Source organism: Microcaecilia unicolor, chromosome 6 (assembly GCF_901765095.1).
Source record: "Microcaecilia unicolor chromosome 6, aMicUni1.1, whole genome shotgun sequence".
NCBI classification, from domain to species: Eukaryota; Metazoa; Chordata; class Amphibia; order Gymnophiona; family Siphonopidae; genus Microcaecilia; species Microcaecilia unicolor.
In genome coordinates, this window is record NC_044036.1 from 83,327,051 (window position 1) to 83,348,180 (window position 21,130).

At 42.4% G+C, this 21,130-nt stretch overlaps 1 protein-coding gene across 1 annotated transcript in view; it reads right to left on the reverse strand.

The window, feature by feature from the left end:
* Positions 1-4,551: 4,551 nt before the first annotated feature.
* Positions 4,552-21,130, reverse strand: part of RGL1 (ral guanine nucleotide dissociation stimulator like 1) — a 259,243-nt gene continuing 242,664 nt past the window's right edge. Inside the window, exons 15-18 of the mRNA XM_030205352.1 lie at positions 16,630-16,816; positions 14,698-14,952; positions 12,668-12,782; positions 4,552-5,398 (exon numbers count right to left, since the gene is read on the reverse strand). Of these exons, the coding sequence (XP_030061212.1) occupies positions 5,208-5,398; positions 12,668-12,782; positions 14,698-14,952; positions 16,630-16,816 (748 nt within the window). The 3' untranslated portion in view covers positions 4,552-5,207. The remainder of the gene's footprint in view (positions 5,399-12,667; positions 12,783-14,697; positions 14,953-16,629; positions 16,817-21,130) is intronic.

The following is a 21,130-nucleotide window of genomic DNA, read 5'->3' on the forward strand; positions in this document are numbered from 1 at the left end:
CCAAGCAGAGGGGTAGCCTAATGGTTAGAGCAGTGGGTTGAGAATCAGGGGACCCAAGTCCAAATCCCACTTCATCTCTGTGCTTTTTATTTTATATTTTTTTAAATTAAATTGTGATCCCTCCTGGAACAGAAAAGTATCTACTGTACCTGAATGTACACCACTTCAATAGCCTTCAGACTTTCAGGTGTCTTATATATTCAGGCACAGTAGTTATTTTTCTGTTCCTGGAGTGCTCTCAATTAAAAGAAAAGTTGGATTTGAACCTTGGTCCCTTGATTTTTAGTCCACTGTATTAACCATTAAGCTATTCCTCAGATCAGTATGCTGTTCTGTTAAGAATTTCTATAGTACCTGAAGTTGTCATAGAGCCTTGTATCCTTTGCCAGTTTCACATTCAGAGGAGAGAAAGGGGAACAGCAACCACTGGGGGGATTGAGGAGGTATCATACCTTAATTCCTCCAATGGACAGGTGCTGAGTGAGAGCACCTTTCTGTAACCTGGGCATGCCAAGTACCAGGTCTAAATACAGAAATCCTTTCCTCTTCTGTGATTGGAGCTGGGTGTCATTTTTTTCCCTCTCCCTAGCCCCTCCCAAAACATGCCCAGATAATGTCCCCTTGCCATATGGGCATACTGCTGTGTTAGACATCCATATCCTCACGCTTTCAAAAAGTGCAAAGACCAAGGGACACAATGAAATTACATGGCAATACTTTTCAAACAAATAGAATGAAATATTACTTGTTAAGCTATGGAGCTCATTACCAGAGGATGTGGTAACAATGGTTAGTGTATCTGGATTTAAAAATAGATTTTTACAAATTCCTGGAGGAAACGTCCATAGTCTGCTATTGGGATAGACATGGTGGAAGCCACTGCTTGCCATGGGATTGGTAGCATGGAATCTTGTTACTCTTTAGGATTCCAGAATCTTGCATTCTTTGGGGTTCTACATGGAATGTTGCTACTAATTGGGTTTCTGCCAGGTACTTGTGACCTGGATTGGCCACAGTTGGAAGCAAGATACTGGACTAGATGGTCCACTGGTCTGACCCTATATGGCTATTCTTATGTTCTTATAATTGGGATTTGGACATCCATGCAATATGGATATCTAAATGTCAGTTTTCAGATATCCAAAACAAGAATAAAGCTTCTAAAATAACCACCATTATATCATAGTATGCTAAATGTCAATACACTACACAATAAAACATCTTAATAGACAGCATAGGGTGTACGTGGAGTTGGAACATATAGACAAATAAGAGAATAATTGGAGTTAGATAGATTTAAGGGTGACTAACAAGGAAAGAATTGCACATGGAGTCAAAAATGTGCATGAAAATGATTTTAGATAGAATATGAGTGGATAAACAAGTCCTACTGTATGTACAGCTGGTATTTGGCCTTATGTGTCTAGAAAATTAGTTGCTGCTTCTATTATTTGCTAACTTTTCAGGTAGGCTCAAATATGTACTTTTGTGTCAGAAAAGGTGGAAAAAATGAGTGGAAGATAAAGGACAAAACAGAGGAGGGGGTGTTTTTCCAATAAACACTAATTTAAATTTATTTGCATCAGGATTCTTCCTGGCCTTACAAGACACGTAAATGGCTTGCTATTCAAGCAGCTTAACCTGCACCAGCCTCCAAGAGGAATACATACTGCCTGAAATTCCAACAATTTATTGCAACATGTAAACAGGGCACATAACTAGATGCAGTCTAGAGAGAAGGGGGAGGGGGGTGGGGAACAGACCTGCCAAGTCGCTTGCTTTTGTGGATCATCTCCTGCACTCCTGCTGGTGAGCCGGAATATCCCACTGAGCAGCCTCCCCTTCCCAGAAGCAGCAGGAAACACCTTTATAACACATCTGGGAAAGTGGCAGACATGCCATGCAGTTTCTCCATGGATGGAGAGAGGTGTCACCAGGACTTTTTTTGAGGGGCTACTGAGGTCCGACACCTTTCCCATTGCTAAAATTGACCCACAGTCCCCAAGTTTTAATGAAAGAGTTCAGGTTTTGCACACACAAATTCTGACTTGTCATAGATTTTGTGACTGGTTGCAGGGGGCCTGGCTATTGTGTGTGTGTGTGGGGGGGGGGGGGGGGGGGGGGCTATTGTGGGGTGTGTCCCGCAGTGATCACCTCACCCTGAAGGGTGGTGTGGCATTTGAGTACCGGCACCTTTTTAGCTAGAAAAAAACACACTGGGTGTCTGTGGCCCAGGCTTTCTATGTGTTCATGGTGTGTTGGGATAGGAGTGAGTGAGAGGAGAAAAGAATAAGGACAAATCAAGCAAAACTTGTACAGAAAAAACTAATTCAAATATGCACAATACCATCATAGGAAACCTTTGGGTTTAAAAAGCAAAACCATTTGCATGTAAGGACTGGATAAATGAATTAAAACAAATCCCCTTAATATGTAATACTTGGTAGCAATAATGAAACAGTGATTGAATATTCACATAGCAAGCAGCCTGAGCTTGTGGACAGGGCCAGAGATTGGTTTGCTTGGCTCCTCCAAGCAAAAGGTTATTCTGCTTCTCGGGCCATTAGTAGATAAAAGGGTGGAGGTTTGGAGTTTTCACTGTTGTTAAATCAAGTGTATTTTCAGTTATATAACACCTTTGAAGCAGTGGTTCCCTAACCTAGTCCTGGAGGAACACCAGCCAGTCAAGTTTTCAGGATATCCACAGTGAATATTCATGAGAGAGTTTTGCATGCAATAGAGGCAATGCATTAAAATCTCTCTCATGAATATTCATTGTAGATATCCTGAAAACCTGACTGACTGGGGTGCCTCCAGGACCAGGTTTGGGAACCACTGCCTTAAAGTGAAAACAACAAGGAGACTGGTGGCACCTTATAGACCAGGGATAGGCAACTTCGGTCCTTGAGGGCCACAGCCTAGTCAGGTTTTCAAGATGTCCACAATGAATATGCATGAGATTGATTTACATATACTTCTTCTATTGTATGCAAATAGATCTCATGCATATTCATTGTGGATGTCTTGAAAACCTGGGACTGGGTTATGGTTCTTGAGGACCATGGTTGCCCACCCCTGTTATACACTAACCAATTTAATGAGGCATGGGCTTTCAAGGACAAGTGTCTACTTTGTCAGATGCAGGACTCACACTGTTATCCTCTGGCATTCTTAAAGTAGGTATTGTGTGTGCTTGTTTGTTTAATTCTATTCTGCACTAAGAGTTGGCAGGATGTAATGTCTGAGATAAAACTGAGGCTAATGTCCATTTTGGCCAACAGTGGGACAATGTTAAATGTAAAAAATAAAAAGAGTCTGATAGGCATGAATAGAAAATTCTTTTAATACCTTAGACAATAAACAAATTTTTGCATATGTATACTTTAGTGGGGAAAAAAACAGTGTGTTCATACCAGTTTCAACCTCTCTTTACACAGTGTAATCATAACACACCGAAAAAGCATGTAAAGGAATACATATACTTGTATTTTTACATGTTTGTGTTATTTGGATTTTATCAATCAAGTGAAATTCAAGAAGTTCCAAAAATATGTACATAGATCAGCAGCTATGTGTGCCTATAAAAATGTTAGGTTGCTACGTCTTGAATTCCTCAGTTCACCTGAAGGATGTACCATTCAAAGAAAATGCTTAATAGATGAGATATTCAACACAAGGGAAGGGAAGAGAGAGGATTTATCTTAGAGCTTGTCTCCAGTCTACATGAGCTTCAAAGAAGGGCCACTCCCAACATAGCTCATGACTCTTAATAGTAAAAAGCTGAAGTCTGAGAAATGACCACACTAAAAGTGGCCATCACTGGGAAAACTGGACATTGGCTGTGATTGATAATGTGCATGAAAATATAACGGTTTGCTGTTAAATGGAAACTATTAACATGGCACATATAACATGATATAACAGCATTTAAAGGAACAACTGATTTCATTTGTATTGCAGCTTGTTACATCATTGGACAGCCCATAGCTTCCTTTATTTTCTGTGGATGCTGAGCTTTTTTTTTTTTTTTTAAAGAACGTTCTTGATTTATTTATACTTTGCAACGTATTCTCATGTTGACGGAAGGGGATTCTGGGTTGCTGGGTTATTTGATTCTGTTGATTGGAGTTGTCTTTGTCTTGAGGTTGGAAGATATTTTATAGCCAACAAATATATTCATTCTTATCAGTCACAAATGTACAGAGAGAAATCTCGTAATATTACAGTATTTCTCAGCTAACAGCAAAAGTATTTTCTTGGCAGGCACTAGTAATCCTTCATGTTCAAGTTTCAACTATGTCCCCCCCCCCCCCCCCAGCCCCCATGGCACTAAGCAAAGTGACATCATTACCTACAGTGCATTATGGGAGTTTCAGTAATGTGCAAAATGAGATGACCTGTCTATGTTCTCCACATCATTCTCTACACTGTGTCTTGCTAAACAAGGAATCCTAAAACTATCAAAATACCTGAAATTCCAAAGGGCCAGCATTTTAACTGTACACTTTGCAGGTCAAGAGACCTTTCTTTTATGCCCAATTATGTATGGTATTTTTTTTTCGTGTTCCTGCCATATTCAATATATATATGAACAATTCATTCAGGCAGCCATATCACATTTAAATACTGTTTCTAGGACTGTAGTAAATTAGACAAAAGCTGATGATCTGTAGAATAAGTGGAAACAAGAAACAGAAGAAGTCCAATTCTCTTGCTTGTCATAGTGGATAAAACTGGCCAGCAACCAAGGAAGAGAAGGGCAGATGGACAAGGAGACAATCGCAGTCAACAACCAATCCAAAATGTGGCAGAAATATTATCAGTCAGGCAGTGATGGGTAACAGGCGACTTCAGTAAGTCAAATTCCACGTTCATTTGAACATTGACTCAATTCCTAATTACCAACAAAGTGTAGGCACCAATGATATTTCTCTGTCTAGGATTAGCTTATCTTAGGTTACCCACAAACTATAAGACAAGCTTCTCAGTTTCCTTTTCTCTTGTAGAAAACGATCTCATCTTCATAGGCCTATATGTCCGTTCATATCCATGGCCATTCCTTACATAAGAAAATCATGGTGCAAATGTTGACTTTCCATCGTAAGAGTTCTCCACGTAGAATACTGACACGTGTGTCTCACATGACTTGTAACACTGGCTGATCTTGGAATTCTTTTAGAGCTGCCCTGTTGGTTTGATGCATCCCTTCACAGTGTGATTTTGCTGTGCCTGTGGGTCCAGCACCCTCTTTTAGCAGTCCTGGGAAGGGTCGAGCTAGACTGGCTTCTGAGTTTGATTTGTCTGGCTTCTGGAGAGTTCTTTTTCCGAAGGATAAAGTCAAAATTCACCTGGCTGTTCATGGCGTAGAAAACATTAGCACTGTCAGGGATGATCAGTTCTAGAAAATAACACAGTGTTGATTACTTTTCATCTCAGAAGTGATGGGAAAATATTCTGGCTGATATTGAAAACTATTTAACCGCTGATAATCAGCGTGAGATAACCAGTTATCTCTGCTGAATATTTGCGATTAGCAACTAGCTGTTAACCAGCTATATCTCACAACATATCCGTTTAGGGTTGATATTCAGTGCCAAACTAGCTATGTTTAGCAGTTAAAATAGGCTGCATAAATAGCAGGCCTATCTTTAATTGCTAAGCACTTAATCAGTTAGCATTGAATATCGGCTTCACCAGTTAAGTTGCCGCAGCCAAAAGTGAACCTGGATATTCAATGCATCTTTAATGCATTTAGCAGACTGCAAAGATGATAAAAATACAGCTTGTTACTCCTTATTATAGTGTATCACAGTCTCTTTTAGTTATTCTCCAGTCAATATTCAGCCAGCAGTGGTTGTTTTTTTTAACGCTCACTGCTGCCAGCTGATTTATGCCTAATATTTAATGATGGACCATGAAGGCATGTGCTGGCTGGCGGATTTTATGTAGGTCTTGGCTGATATTCAGCTGGAACCCACATAAGACACTTGTACAAGCCCTGGCTGAATGCCAGCCAGGATCTGCATAAAGGAAAGTAAGTCCTCTCCCCTCCACATCTATAGCCCCCTTTCCATCCAACCTTCCCAGATTTTGATTCCCCCTCCCTTCTTCCCTCCCCCCCTGAAGAGATCTAGATGCCCCAGGATGATCCCTCCCCTCCCACCCCCATAGGCCCTCCCCCAGGCCTATTTTTAGGAATTTTTGTAGTTTAAGGGTCCAACGAGCAGAAGCAATGCCCACTTGCTCCTTTCTCTCACGGCTCCGGCCTCAAAATGGCCACCATAAGCTCTAGCAGCAGTCTATCTGTACTAGCACTAGTAAAGCACAACAGCCTCTAGAGGTTACGGTGGATATTTTGAGGCCTGAGCTGAGAACAGGAGGTAGTGCACTTTGATCCTATAGCACCAATGATCTTAATGTTAGGCCCAGAGGGTCATGCTGGGGAATCTAGATCTCTTGGGGGGGGGGGGGGGGGGGAGGAAGAAAGGGGGAATTAGAATCGGGGGGGGGGGGGAAGGGTTGGGAGGGACAGGGGACCAGAAAACCCCTCAGATCACACCCACAAGTTATACGGGCACTGGCTGATATGCGGTGCTGGTGCCCTGTTAGCTAACTGGGCAAAGATAGGAAGACAGGATTGCTTTTCATGTGGTCCTTTCTGCCAAGTTAGCTATCCAGACACTGGCACTGAATATCATGGTGTCCAGATAGGTGCCAGCTCTGCTCAGACTCCACCCCTGTAATGTCCTTCTCCTGGCCAGATTTCAGATGGGCAGTTAGAGGGGATATTCAGTGGCACTATCCAGTTAGGTGCCCCTGAATATCCTCAGCTAGCCCTGCACAGGTGCTTAACTGGTCAAGAGCCTCTCCTGCCCAGTTAAATCACTTTGAATATCGACTCCTCTGTAGCCTTTTTCTCCTGATTTAAGGGAAATATTCCCTGAGTTGGATTTTAGCCTTTAGTCTCTCTCTCTCTCTCTCTCTCTTTGTTGGGTAGTAATGGGATTTCTGTGCTCTTATCCCAGTGTTGTTTTTTTTGTTAATTCTCCTGTAGTTGCTGCTGGTGCTTCTTGACAGCTGTAAACCTGCCTTGTGAACAAAGCCCTGGGTGGATGAAATAACCCTGGCACCGTTGCTCTCTCTAAAGGTTTGGAATTCTGTCTCTTTGGGACCAGACCTTCTGCCTTAGGGTACTCAGTGCCTCAGAGGGAGAATGAAGGATCAGACTGACCTGATGAAGGCAGGAATCATTTAGCTCTGCTACCTATGGGTCCAGGGGACAGCTGATCAGAAGGCCGGCAGCCTCTGTGCTTTATTTCTTCTCCTCATTCTCTCTAAGCCCCTAGGTTAGGTAGCAGTGGTATAGGTTTGAGCATGTCAAATTGATTTTGTGTGCTAACAAACCAAATGTGTGCTAATGAATGAATCCCTAAAAGAGGCTTGGGGAGGCTAAGCCTCCCCAGCCCAAATGCAACCTCTTTTGGACTGAACATCGCTGGCAGATTGCCGGTTCCTGCCCAAAAGAAGCTGTAACTTCCCTTCCATGCGGCTGCCGCCAAACCCGCTGCCTCTCCAATTCAGTGGCCATCCATCGGCAAACAAACACTGTGCACGGAGCCATAGAGCTCCGCATGCAGCGCTGACAGCTCTTCCAGTCCCACCTTGGGACCGGAAGAGCTGTCAGCGCTGCCATGCGGAGCTCTATGGCTCCGTGCACAGTGTTTGTTTGCCGATGGATGGCCACTGAGGAAACAGAGAGGATGAGAGTTTGCGACATCGCTGCACGAGGGGCCCACCAACCAGCTCGATCTGCTCATCCGAGCCGGTAAAAATTCCCAAGAAGTTGTGCACGGGGTAGGCGGGAGTATGCCGATGTGTGCCGTGATTTCGAGGGCGCTCGTAATGGAGGGCAAAGCAGGAAGTGATCACCTTTAGTTAGCAACCTGCACAGCGTTGGAGGAGATCTTCCTGTTTTACATTTGTGTGAGAGGCACCGACGGCTGTAGTGTTGACTTGATTGACAGAGGACACTAGCCAATTAGCTCCTGGGGCGTTTGAAAACTGAATGCCAACCTATGGGATAGCTGATTCTTCCGTGTTGCGGGCCAATCGGTGTTGAGCTAACTGGTGATTGGTTGATGTTGGGGGATTACAATGCGGATGGAATTGTTGGGAAGAGGAGAGGATTGTAAACACGGAAGTGGCGTGCAGAGCACGGCCTCCTGAGCCTTGAGTAGCACATTGTAGCAGGGTTGCCAGTTTAGAAACTGGGTTTCCTAGTCAAGTAAGTTTACACCCAACTGTCAGAGTTTTATAGAACTTTTTTTTGTAGTTATAGTGTTTTTTTTTTATAACTTTGTCGTCTATACTTGTATCTCATCTTGGGTGAATTCCTTTGTAAAGGCAAAATAAATTTCATTAATGGAAACTTTTGCCAAGAAATTGAAATAAAAAATGCTAAGAATAAATAGGATGATGGTAGGAAAGTAGACGTAGACTAACCTGTTTATTTCTGTGCTGTAATTGTTTAATAAACCAAGAAGTAAAACTGATACAAGAATATATTTTATGTAAATCTTAACTTGTTTTAAGCATTTTTTTAGGTTTGCTTGCTTTGTTGTTTTTCTTTCTTTTTTTTGAAAATTATTTTGAGTATAATTGAAAATACAAAAATATAGTTAAATTCAGGCATAAACAAGACACCCTTGGTATCTCTGCACTTGTTACTATTTTACTTTTACTTATTTTTTTTTGTGTTGTCAGATAATTATGGATATAAGCCCCACCCCTGGCCACACCCCTGATCCCGCCCCCTTTAGCCTCCCCAAACAGTTGGGCCACCGACCGCCTATGATCAATCCATTTAATCTACCGATGAACTACTGCAGTATATACAGTGTCTGGTCCCTTTAAATGCTGGTATTTGCCCTGGGGTACACCAAGTCTCCATGACTACCATTTGCATAAAATGGAGGAAGTGCATGCAAATTTGCATATTTATTGTACATACCCAGAAACCCTACTGGCTGGGGATGTCCTAAGGAATAAGTTGAGATTTTTAGAACCACTAGTCTAAACCACCTCAGAGCCCCTTGGTAACATGTTTTATACTTCCCTCTAGGTGTCTCATAATGCTACATTTCAACTCTTGTGATCCACCCTTTGGCCCAGAAAGTGTTGAACATTAGCAGCTATATAACTGCCTGCCTGGCTGCTTAGCATACAGTGAGCATGGGAGCTTGGGAACTGATGGATATGAAATCTGTTGTACAGATAACCGGAGAGTATTTACATCAGGAAAAGCTGCCATGAATTTACAACATAACGTATATAACAGTATAATAAAATCAATATAAGTCAATTTAAGATTATAATCCAGTCTTATCTTTAACTAAAGGATAATCGAAATATCCACATTTTCAATCACTTCTTACAGTTTCCAAGATCAGATTTGCTCTCTAAATCCCTTGGCAAACTGTTCCACTACATTGCACTACAACTGAGGACGCTTTATCAAGGTACTATGCCTAATGATGAGAGTAGAAGGCTGGGAAACCAGAGTTCAAATCCCACTGATGCTCCTTGTGATCTTGGACAAATCAATTAACCCTCCTTTACCACAAATGTAGTTTGTGAGCCTTCTGGAGACAGAAAATACCTACTGTACCTGAAAATAACTCGCCTTGAGTTATTGAAAGGGCATGAGCTAAATTTTAAAAATCATCTTTATCCTAAAATCATAAAACCCTGCTTAGCCTATAATCACAAACTTTCTCTTGCAAATAATTCAGGCCTCATATATTCCTGGCCTTAAAGTCCAGCTCACTATTTTATATGGAATCCTACACCTAATTGGCAACCAATGTAATTTCTTCAATATTGGTCTAGCTTAATACATTTTTTGATTAGCTTTCGAAGGTAACCCTTCTTCTTCAGATTAGAAATAAGCAAATGTTGATAGATAACAGTATATATAAGTGAAACACCAAAGCATTCCAATGACAGTTACACAGGAAGGGGGTGGAGTGGGTTTAGTGAGACACAGGGGGAGATGGATGGTAGATGAGAGGGTGACAAAGCAGTACAATTTTATAATGGGATAGAAAACCCAGATCTTTGTTAAGTCCTGTGTGGTGGGTGTCAAAATATTTAATCATTTTGACTTCAAAGGTCTTACGTTCCTGGATTGTCTTAAAGTTTCCTTTTAGTATTCTATTCACCTTATAATCGAAAGAGAAAAACGCCTATATTCTAGCCTAAATCGGGAGATGGACGTCTTTCTCTTGCAGGTGCCCAAATCAGTATAATCGAAAGCCAATTTTGGGCATCTTCAACTGCACTCCGTCGCGGGAACGAATAAAGTTGATGGGGGCGTGTCAGAGGCGTGGTGAAGGCAGGACTGGGGCGTGGTTATCGGCCGAGCAGAGATGGGCGTCTTTAGGTAATAATCGAAAAAAAAGGCGTTTTTACCGCGATTTTGGGTCACTTTTTTTGGACCCTTTTTTTTCACAAACAAGTCCCAAAAAAGTGCCCCAACTGACCAGATGACCACTGGAGGGAATCGGGGATCACCTGCCCTGACTCCCCCAGTGGTCACTAACCCCCTCCCACCAAAAGAAACCCACTTTACAAACTTTTTTTGCCAGCCTGTATGCCAGCCTCAAATTCCGTACCCACCTCCATGACAGCAGAATGTGTTCTATCCTCTGACAGCCTTTCCCTGGTTCTGATGTGGGTCTCGGGCGAGTGTGACACCTTTTCTGTTAAGGGCACTGCAGAGTCACATCAGCAATGCATTGTGGTGGGTGTAGGGTATTGGGCTCCGTGATTCCACTAGCTTGTGTTAAATGCTCACGATGTTGGTAGTTGGTAGGCTCTACTCCCATGGTGCTTTTCCCTCTGCTTACTGGGTCAGAGTGTGCCCTGTTTTGTTTCCAGTAGTCCATGAGGTACTGGCCATTTTTGTAAGCCAGTTTTAGATCCCGGTCATGTGTTAGCCACGTTACAGCACTTAGTTTTTACCTTGAATGTTGCTGAAAGAGGGCATTGTACACCATTCTGCCAGCTGGGACCTACTGCTAATCTCAGTACTAGTGAGATTCGTTGCTGGTGGGGCACAACCTGTGATCTGCAGTTAACTGTGAGTAAACGTGTTTATTCAAATAAAGGACGTTTTCAGCGAGATTAGTCTTCAGGTGTGAACTGCTGTGCCAAGGTTATACCCCAGCAACAAGTCCTGTCCCTGGAGCACTTTTAGTGGGTACCGCAGTGAACTTCAGGCAGGCAGACCCAGGCCCATCCCCCCCCCCCCCCCCCCCCACCTGTACCACTTGTGGTGGTAAATGGGAGGCCTCTGAAACCCACTGTACCCATATGTAGTTGCCCCCTTCACCCCTAAGAGCTATGGCAGTGTTGTACATTTGTCCCTTCCACGACCAAATGGCTTGGATTAGGATGTTTCTGAGCTGGGCATTTTTATTTTCCATTATCGCAAAAAAAACAAACCGCCCAGCTCAGAAAGGACCAAATCTATGGGCATTTGGTCCATCTAAACCGTATTTTTGAAACAAAAGACGGACGCCCATTTTTTTCAAAAATACGGTCTGTCCTGCTTCTTCACGTACCCGTTTTCGGACATAGACGCCCATGGAGATGGGCGTACGCGTTCGATTATGCCCCTCTATGTATGTTTTGTTTTATTTCTATTTATTACTTTTAAGTGGACTAACACGGCTACCGCATCACTCTGTTCAATATTGGTGTAACATGATCTGCTTCCTCAGACCCCTCAACCCCCAAATTGGAGTACTTTGAATTAACTGTAAATGTCAGAGGCCAGTCTGTGGCTCTCCTTCATAAGTAACATAGTAACATAGTAGATGACGGCAGAAAAAGACCTGCACGGTCCATCCAGTCTGCCCAACAAGATAAACTCATATGTGCTACTTTTTGTGTATACCTTACCTTGATTTGTATCTGTCATTTTCCGGGCACAGACCGTATAAGTCTAAATGCCTAGGTGAATGTAGTCAAATTGTCTTAAAATAAATCTTGCTGGGGTGTCCTAATAATACATAATATTCCAAAAGAGCCCTGGACTATAATAATATGATCTCTGTATTTCAGTTCATCCATACCCTTCACACACCCTGATGTCTTAATACCTATGAGGACCCTCCACAACTTGGATTGAAGTATCCAAGAATACAATTGAACTGTAATGTGGCACCTTTTGTCCAAGCAACCAGTACTTCAGACACACGCTTGGCTGTCAATTTTAGTAAGTGATGAACTGTAAAAGGGGGCCGGTAAAGTGGGACCAGCTAACACACAGGAATATAAACTGGTTTGACCAAATCAACACAGGAAACCAAGGCGAGAAAATTAGGATTTGAGCTTCAGAGTCATGAATGGTCCTGGCTTGCAGCTCACCGACTCAACCAATCACCCACACCTCCCTCCTAACTTCTTTTTGAAACAGTGTGAGAGTAGGAGCCTAATAATTCTTCCGCAATCCCACAGGCTCTTGTGAAATTCCCAGTGGATGTCACATGCAGTCCACTACCACCAGTTGAAATATTGCTTTTGAGCAGTGATAAATGCATTCTTCTTGCATGTGCCGGTATAAAGTGCACAAGCATGAAGAGGACATGAAGCCATTGCTTACCTCTGTCCTCCGAGATGACCTGAACCAATTCATAGTCCTCAACTGGGTCAGATTCCAGGTTGTGCTTTAACATGCCTCTCTGGATCACAGCTGGTGTCTTGTCTTGGCTGGTCAACTGCAAAGCAACATTTTTTTAAGGTATAAAATTGTGTTTGCTACTGAGAGAGATTTATTTGTACTATTATTGTACATTTTTTCCAAGTTTAATAGTGTTTTCATATATCATTTATGCATTGGTAGGAAATATCCCTAGGAAATCCAGTTCATTTCCTTTAGCATTTTCCCCTTATCATTTTGTGAACATCCAAATACACTGGATGACACTAAGGTGCTCGCCACTATAGGAATCAGTATGTTTTGGATATGTTCTAGCTCAGGTTCTGATTATTCTCTTATTACGAACGTGTGCTACCACATTATGGGGGTAATTATTTTTTTGTTGTTGTTTCAATCAATTTTTATTGAAAAAAAATATACAAGGCAAAAAACTGAAAACCACAACATAACATATAACCACCCCTTCCCCACCCTGAACCCCCCCCACCCCGCCAACCTCCAAATTACTCTACCCAACCTAATATGCTCAGTCAGAAAAAGTGTCCATAGTTGTTCCTTCAATGGACACTCAGTCCTGAACCCCCCCACCCCCCACTCCCCAGCAACAATAATAGCACTTAAATGAGTCCATTCCCCACTGAGTTTCAAATTTACCCTGTTGTCTCAGTCAATTGCTCAAACTTGACAATCATCTTTAGACTCAGTAACCAATCGTGCAAACTAGGACCAACTGCTTGCTTCCAATGAGCAGCAATCTCACATTTGGCAGCTGCCAAACACATACGCTTAAGTTGAGTCTGCCATTTGAGGTCCTGTTTATTATATACCCAATCTATGTACAAATCTCTAGGACAAGACTACAAAGTATAATTGTTCTGATGGGAATGGCGCAAGTGTCATATATCCAAAAGATCTAAGCCTTTAATCAAAGCTAGCAAGGCTCACCTGTGATGTCTACAGTATTCTTCTCCCCCCTTTGGAATGATCCAAAACAGGATCAGGGACAATATTAAAATCCCAACCTAAAATAGGATCCCCTGATATAAAGTTCAATAGTGACTGAACGAGGCCTCAAAAAAAATGTTCCTGCTGTTGACTAAATGCGTAAAAATTCAATTATAACCGCCCTCCTGCCCAGGAAACCCCTTAAGACTATACACCTCCCTTCCGTATCTTTGCAGACCTCACCAGGCAGAAAAGGGCATCTGTTATGCACTAAAATCGTCAATCCTCCCACTTGCTGTTCCCCAGGAGGTCCATGAATCGCAGTAACCCCATAATTCCTATGCTGCAATAGATGATAGTCTTGATGATGCAAGTGAGTTTCCTGTAATAGTACTATATCCCACTGAAGCCGTCGAAGGTCTGCAAACACAATATTCCTTTTACCAGGATCATTGAACGCCACTAACATTCCCACCTTGAGAAGCTCAAGCCCTCCTGACCCATCTCAACTCAATCCCTCCACCCCACTCTTAAAGCCTCCATGCAACTGATCCCCCTCCCCTAAGTCCCCCACCCCCTCCCTCAACAGACTCCTATCATACTTGCCACCCTCCTACCCAGCCATCCTAATGAGGAAGCAACTCACCACCTGGAGAAACACACAACACTCAAAAACATCCTAACATCAATAAACCTAGGTCCAGTGCAGGCCGCAGGTAGCCTTTCCATATGGCTGCCACTGGTGCTGCAGGGCGAAGACTTCCTGCAAAGGTAAGCTGGGTTGGGTTGGGAAGGAAGGGAAGGGGAGAGACAGCATGAGGGGAGGGAGAGATGCTGGACCGACCATGCCAGCATGTGTGTGGGTAGGAGATAGAAGGAGGTTAATTATTAATCATGATTAAATTTTTAAATCATGATTAATAATTAACGCATTAATTATTGCGTTATTTGCGATTAACATGCAGCCCTAAAAATAAATGGTATCCTATGTTGATAACTATGTCCCTATATGGTAAGGAATCACCTACCAAAATGCTTTTGTACAGGTTGCCATTGCTGTCCTCCACGCTGACCCGGATTATGCAGGTGCCATCTGTCTGCTGATTGTAAGCGGGCGACAATATGGCAGAAGAAATAGATGTGACAGAAATGGAGCGCTTGTGGTTCTTTGGATTGCAGTTCAAGGATGGAAGAAGTGATGTGGCATTGGTTAACGATGACACCCCTGAGGAAGAAGTGTCTATGGAGTGCAGCGAAGAGCAAGAGGAGGAGCAGTCCAACAGCTGTAACAAAAAGTACCACATTCATGTGCACAGACGCAAAACAGAAAACAGAGCAGAGTTAGGCGGTAAAGGACTGGAAAGGGAAGCAGATGAGAACATAGGTGTCAATGGAAGGGTTTCTGCATGGTTCCCCACTTCTCGTATATCTTGAAATAAGACTGTGTGGCAATGCACCACAAAGTAGCAACGAGTTTGTGCTCAGCAGTTTTGCTGTGCCATTCTTTGAACTTGAAAATGCATCCTAAAGGCAGTTTCACTGCAGGCTTATTAGCAGGTTTAGGAAGCAGTGCTATAGAGTTACCTAGGCAAATTTTACCTTCTGAAATTCTCACCTGCAGAAAAAGGGAAATAACCTTTAACTGGGCAGTGCTGATACTGAGCACTACAGGGGTAGGTGTTAACATTTATGTACTGATTATCGACATAAATGAGTAGAATACTGGCATATATGTGTATAAATGCACTATTCTGTACCCACACGCGAATCCTAGAAAACTAGTTTCCAGGTAGGCGTACACATGAGCGAAGTCTAGGTAGAATGTGGGTGGGGCACACAACTATGCATGTAAATGATAGAATAAGGTATCTCTCGCAACCAGGCACACAGACATACGCCAGCTCTATGACTGGCCTAGGTGCTTGCGCCTAAGGGCGTACATATAACATATCAGGTTACACTAGTATTCTATATGGGAAAGTAGGCACCTATTTTCCTTTATTGAATAAGCTCCTACCAGCTGCCCTCTGGGTGCCTAATTATAGGCATGCAATTATAGAAATTCCCCCCCCCCCCCCCCCCTCCACACACACACATAGTTAAGTCTGGGTGAAAAAACTGCTGTGCTAAAGTCAGGGGCACAGCCAGACACCCAAATTTTTAGTGGGCTAAAGCCCAAAGTGGATGGGCACAACAACCTGCCTCACTGCTCACCCCGCCTCTTGCCCAGCATTACTCCACCCCCAGGTGATTAGGGGGTCACTTAACTCCACTCCACCAACACCCACCCCCCATACCTTTAAATCCTTTAGGTCTTCACCAGCAGCGAAGAGAAACTCATTCCCCTTCTTCGCACCGGCTCCAAACCTTCCCTCTAATGCAAATTCCTGGTCTCGTGAACAGGATGTTGTGTCAGAGGGATAGCTCAGGTCAGCGCAAGGAGGGGTAATGTGTTGCTGCACAATGCTATTGAAGAACTAAAGGATTTAAAGGTACTGGGGGGGGGGCAGGTCGGAGAAATGGAGTTAAGTTACCCTTCAATCTCAAGGAGGGAGAGATGCCAGGAGTCTTCAACTGGATCCCTGCTAGCCACATCGTTGCTGTGCTGCTGCTGGGTGGGGCTAAGTCCAAAGTGGGTGGGCCTGTGCCCACCCGTGGCTACGCCATTGGCTAAAGTTAACCAGCTAACATTTGGCTGGTATAATCTGCAGTTCAAAATGATATGGGCAGAATATTCTAGTTAAAGTTAAGTGGTTAAATTATTGACTTTAAGCAGATATGTCATTCTGAATATTAGCCCCATAAATTTGATATGGGTAAGGGGGAAGGTTTGATAGTGTGAAATCATTCTTGAATGACAGAAGATAAGCCCAATATGTTAATATGCTTCTAGATTATGTTTCCATTAGGCTTGCATTAAGCGATTCATCTAGGTTTAATGAGGATAACTTAGAACATACCTTTTTCTGAGCTTCATCAGACGTGTCTGTGGGTGTGGTGATGTCATCAGTCTCAGACTGGGTTGAGTTTAAGGATGACACACTGACAGAATCTATGCTCTCTCCAGAGCTGGTCCCATTGGGGGGAGACTTGGGCTGATCCTTGGTGGGAGAGGTGCTGGTGATGACATCTGATCCAAGAAACAACCTGGCAGCAAACAGCAAAGTTCCAGTTACAACAGCAAGACGGGATACACCTGCCTTCTTTGAAGAGGAAGTGCCGGAAGGGGCTGTAGAGAGAGGTAGGGCTGAGCACATTCAAAGACCTCACGGCTCGTGCAGCTTTCATATTTTGTTTAGACTGGTGCTATCAGGCAGGCAGGAGTGTCATTGGCTTCACTTGGAAAACCTACTTTGAGTCCAGCACTGCCACAGAAACCCCACCTCCAGATAACACTTCCTGAGCACAGCTGCACCATTTCCATTGTAGATTGGCACAGCAGAGAGTGATGGTGGTAGGGAAAGAGGGCCATGCTTTCACCTATGGACAGCAATGGGCACCCTGTTATGCAGGGCTCAGAGCAGCTGACCCTTTTGCCCATTGGTAAAAGCAGCCCTGTCAGGGACAGATGTGGATGTAATTCTATAACTTGGCACTTTGAATTAGGTGCCATACTGGGGCACGATGAATGCCAATTCTATATTGGCACTTAGGCATGCTTACGACTAACTGTGACCTGGATTGGCCACTGTTGGAAGGATACTGGGCTAGATGGTTTGACCCAGTATGTCTATTCCTATGTTCTTAAATACTGTTAACCCTCTTTGGTGCACCAAACGTTAGGCACGATCACTTACGCCAGGTGAATGACTGATGCCTAAATGCGCCACACAACATATGCAACTGATAGTGTTCTATAAGTTAAGTGTGTCACTTGGCATCACGCCCATCTCCATCCATGTGTATGACCCCTTGCATTTATGCACTTCGTTACAAAATTGCGCATAGTGCATTGTGGTGCATGTTTGCCAGTGAGGACAGTACTTATGTGGGAAAGGCGTGCAGAACTGCATGAGCCCATTTATAGAATTGTCTCGTGTGCAGATAACAGTAATACTCAGCTGCTAGCCAGATAAGTGAATGCATTTGGCAGTACTGCACAAATAGCAGATCCTAAGTTTAGGACTGCACATTCCACAGCCCTGCCTGAATGGAAAAACTGCTGTGTATCATCCACTTATGTTTATGTGGTGACCATGTGGCTAACTATTGCCTCCGTGACACAAGAAAATGGTCTTTAGATGATGCTTAAAAAGTCCAAATTTATTGTGTAGCTCAAAAGACTCAAAAAGTTCAGATCAATTGTGTAACCCAAAAGACTCGACACAGCCGTGTTTCAGCCAACTGGCCTGCCTCAGGAGTCTTTGCAGACTTTTAAGAATGTCTATGGAAAAACCATGTGTCTGTTGATAACCAAATAGAAACCTTCTGTATGAAACTTGATGCTCAAAAAGCAATGCCTTGCAAGATCAGCAATAAAAAATTGCCTTCTCAATACTCCGAGAACAAAGTTTTGCAGAATCAGCAGTGAAAAGTCGCATTGCTTTTTGAGCATCGAGTTTCATACTCAAGGTTTCTATTTGGTAGTATATCGACAGACACATGGTTTTTCCATAGACATTTTTAAAAGTCTGCAAAGACTCCTGAGGCAGAAACACGGCCGTGTTCAGTCTTTTGAGCTACACAATTGAACTTTGAGTCTTTTGAGCTACACAATACATTTGGACTTTTAAAACATTGTCTAAAGACCATATTCTTGTGTCACCTTTGCTGTGTTCTTTGTGATTTTGAGTGTGCGAAGACTAGTGTTCTGTGTTTACATCTAAATATTGCCTCCTACATTTTTGATTAGATGTTTTATTGACATTTAAGATTGTAAATGATGAATACTAATTTGACCCCCAATTTAGATGTCAATGAAAGAACCAGCGCTTTTCATGCACCGCTGATGTAACCATTTCTCCAGACTAAGATTCTGCTTGGCCTAAGGTAAGGTAACAGCACAAGACATTTTCATTATAGTCAGAAAAAATATTTTGGGGGCTGAAGCAAAAATGGTAAGTGTACATGCTAAATCCATCTAGCATGCGTTAAAGGGAGCGTATTATCTACAAATGGCTTATCATGTATGCTAAGCCAGTCTGAAAAGACTTTAGCATGCATGCATTAAAACTGTCAAAAGGAATATTACATGCAAATGAGGCTTTAGTTTCTTCATGGCGAACAGTATGATAGCTCTTTTCAACAGGCTATTTGGTGACTACTCACTAACATTGTAATATCTGCCTGGAATTTGGGGATACCCTTTTAGCATGCAGACTGCTGAAAATATACCAAATGCTAAAAAGAACAGTGGTTTTACTGCCTCTAATAACGGACCATGCCACAAGCTACTGTAAACTGGTGCGGTTGTACCCGTCATTGCTGTCCCTGCTAGGCCAGGCCCTCACTTTGCAATTTATCTTGGTAGTACTCCCAACTGCGCTATGAATACATGTTTTACTTTTGTCTTGCGGCCTCTTCTTTGATATTATCAGGCTGCAGGGAACACTTACTGTTGGAATGTAATTGTATTTTACATGCATTGCCTGTCACCTATTATTTCTCTGTGATTACTCTGTGACCTCTGATGTGAATTACTTAGAGAGGTCACACAGCTATGCAACTTCCTGTTGGGGGTTAGATGCAGCACATGCAGCACATGGAGCACATGGAGCTCATGATCTCTCCTAACCTGAGAGGATCTATGGTGGTGTGAGCATCCATTACCATCTAAGCACATGGAAGGAGCTGATAATACAAATGTATAGTAATATGTATATATAAGCCTGTCTGATTATAATCTAACTACAAACTGTGAGTAAACAGATGTTTTGTTACTTCAACTTTAAAGTGACTCAGCAGTGAATTATTCAGGGGTGAATGAGAGAGAGATGAAGAAAGAAATTAACATTTCTAAAGCTGAAGCTGTGTGTACTAAAATCTGCTAATTATTTACTACAAATAATCCAACAAAAGGGTTATGGGCCCAGGGGCTCAGGAATTGAAAAAGAAGAGAAATATTACCAGGCAAAAAAAAAAAAAAAAAAAGGCCACATTTTTCTCTTAAGTTTTAAAGGAAAGATTCAGTCTGTCTCTCTCTCCCCCCACACAGCAGACAGAAGGCTAAGAAAATGGCTGAGGGAAGAAATTCACTATTGTTCTACTCTCTCAAGGTGCCTAAATTAAATGAGTTTAATTATCAGCAGTGGGAATTAAGATTCATATGTCTCCTTCGAGCAAAAGGATTAAATATATGCTTAGACCAAGACAGAACAGCTGAAAATATGGCTGAATGGGACAATGCAAACTATTATGTGAAGTGCATGCTTTTGGAAGCTCTCTCAGAGAAACAAGCCATATTAGTGGAGGGAAAAGATACACCAAAGGACATTTTATATAAACTGAGAACTATGTATGCAACTACATATGCAAAGCAGCAACCAATTTGGTTAGCAGAGTTGAATGAAACCAAATTAAGGGATAAAAGTAAATGTAATGATCACATTATGCATCTTATGTCTTCATTTCAAAAGCTAGAACTTTCTGGAATTCCCATGTGTGATGCATTGAAAAGAGCATTTCTTTTTACCTCACTATCAAAGAAGTTTGATGTTTTTAGGTCTGTAAATGAGGCCATTGAAGGGCAATCTTTTGAACAGGCAACATCAAAACTAAGGCAGGAATGCATAATAAATGATTCTGAGGAGATGTGTTCTCAAAGTCAGTCAGAGAGAAATGAAACAAATTTCTTGGCAAAGAACAGAGGAAGGCGGAGCTATGGGAAAACTCCACCCAAGGGCAAGCTGATTTGCTACTCATGTGGAAAGGAGGGACATGTATCTAAATGGTGTAAGGAAACACAAAACACTCCCTCTAGCTCACCTAAGCCAATGGAACTAAAGAATTTTCAAACCAGGAAATGTATGAAGGACAAAGATAAACACAAGGGCTTTCTAATGGCAGAAAAATCTTTGACTATGGTAAATAATAATTCAAATGAAAGTACTTGGATTTTGGATTCAGGGAGCACATGCCATTTAACCAATTGTAAGAATTTCTTTCAGGAAATGTGTCCAGAGGAAGGTATTCTTAAAACTGCAAACGCAGGGACTGCTAAGATCCAAGCCAAAGGTATTGGATTCTTAAAATGCAAAGTGTCTAATGAAGTTAAAGAAATTCCTGTAAGTGATGTCTTGTATATTCCCCAAGCAGTTTGCAATATGCTTAGTGTATCTACATTAGATAAGAAGGGTTTTGTGATTCATTTTGAAAACAGTAAGTGCACAATCTCTAAAAATGATGAAGTGTATGCTGAAGCTTTTATGCATAATGTTTATAAGCTGAACATTTCAGGTGAAGCCTCACATCTGGCGCAAGTAAGGAAGAATGATGGTAAATGTAGTCTGGAAATCTGGCGCC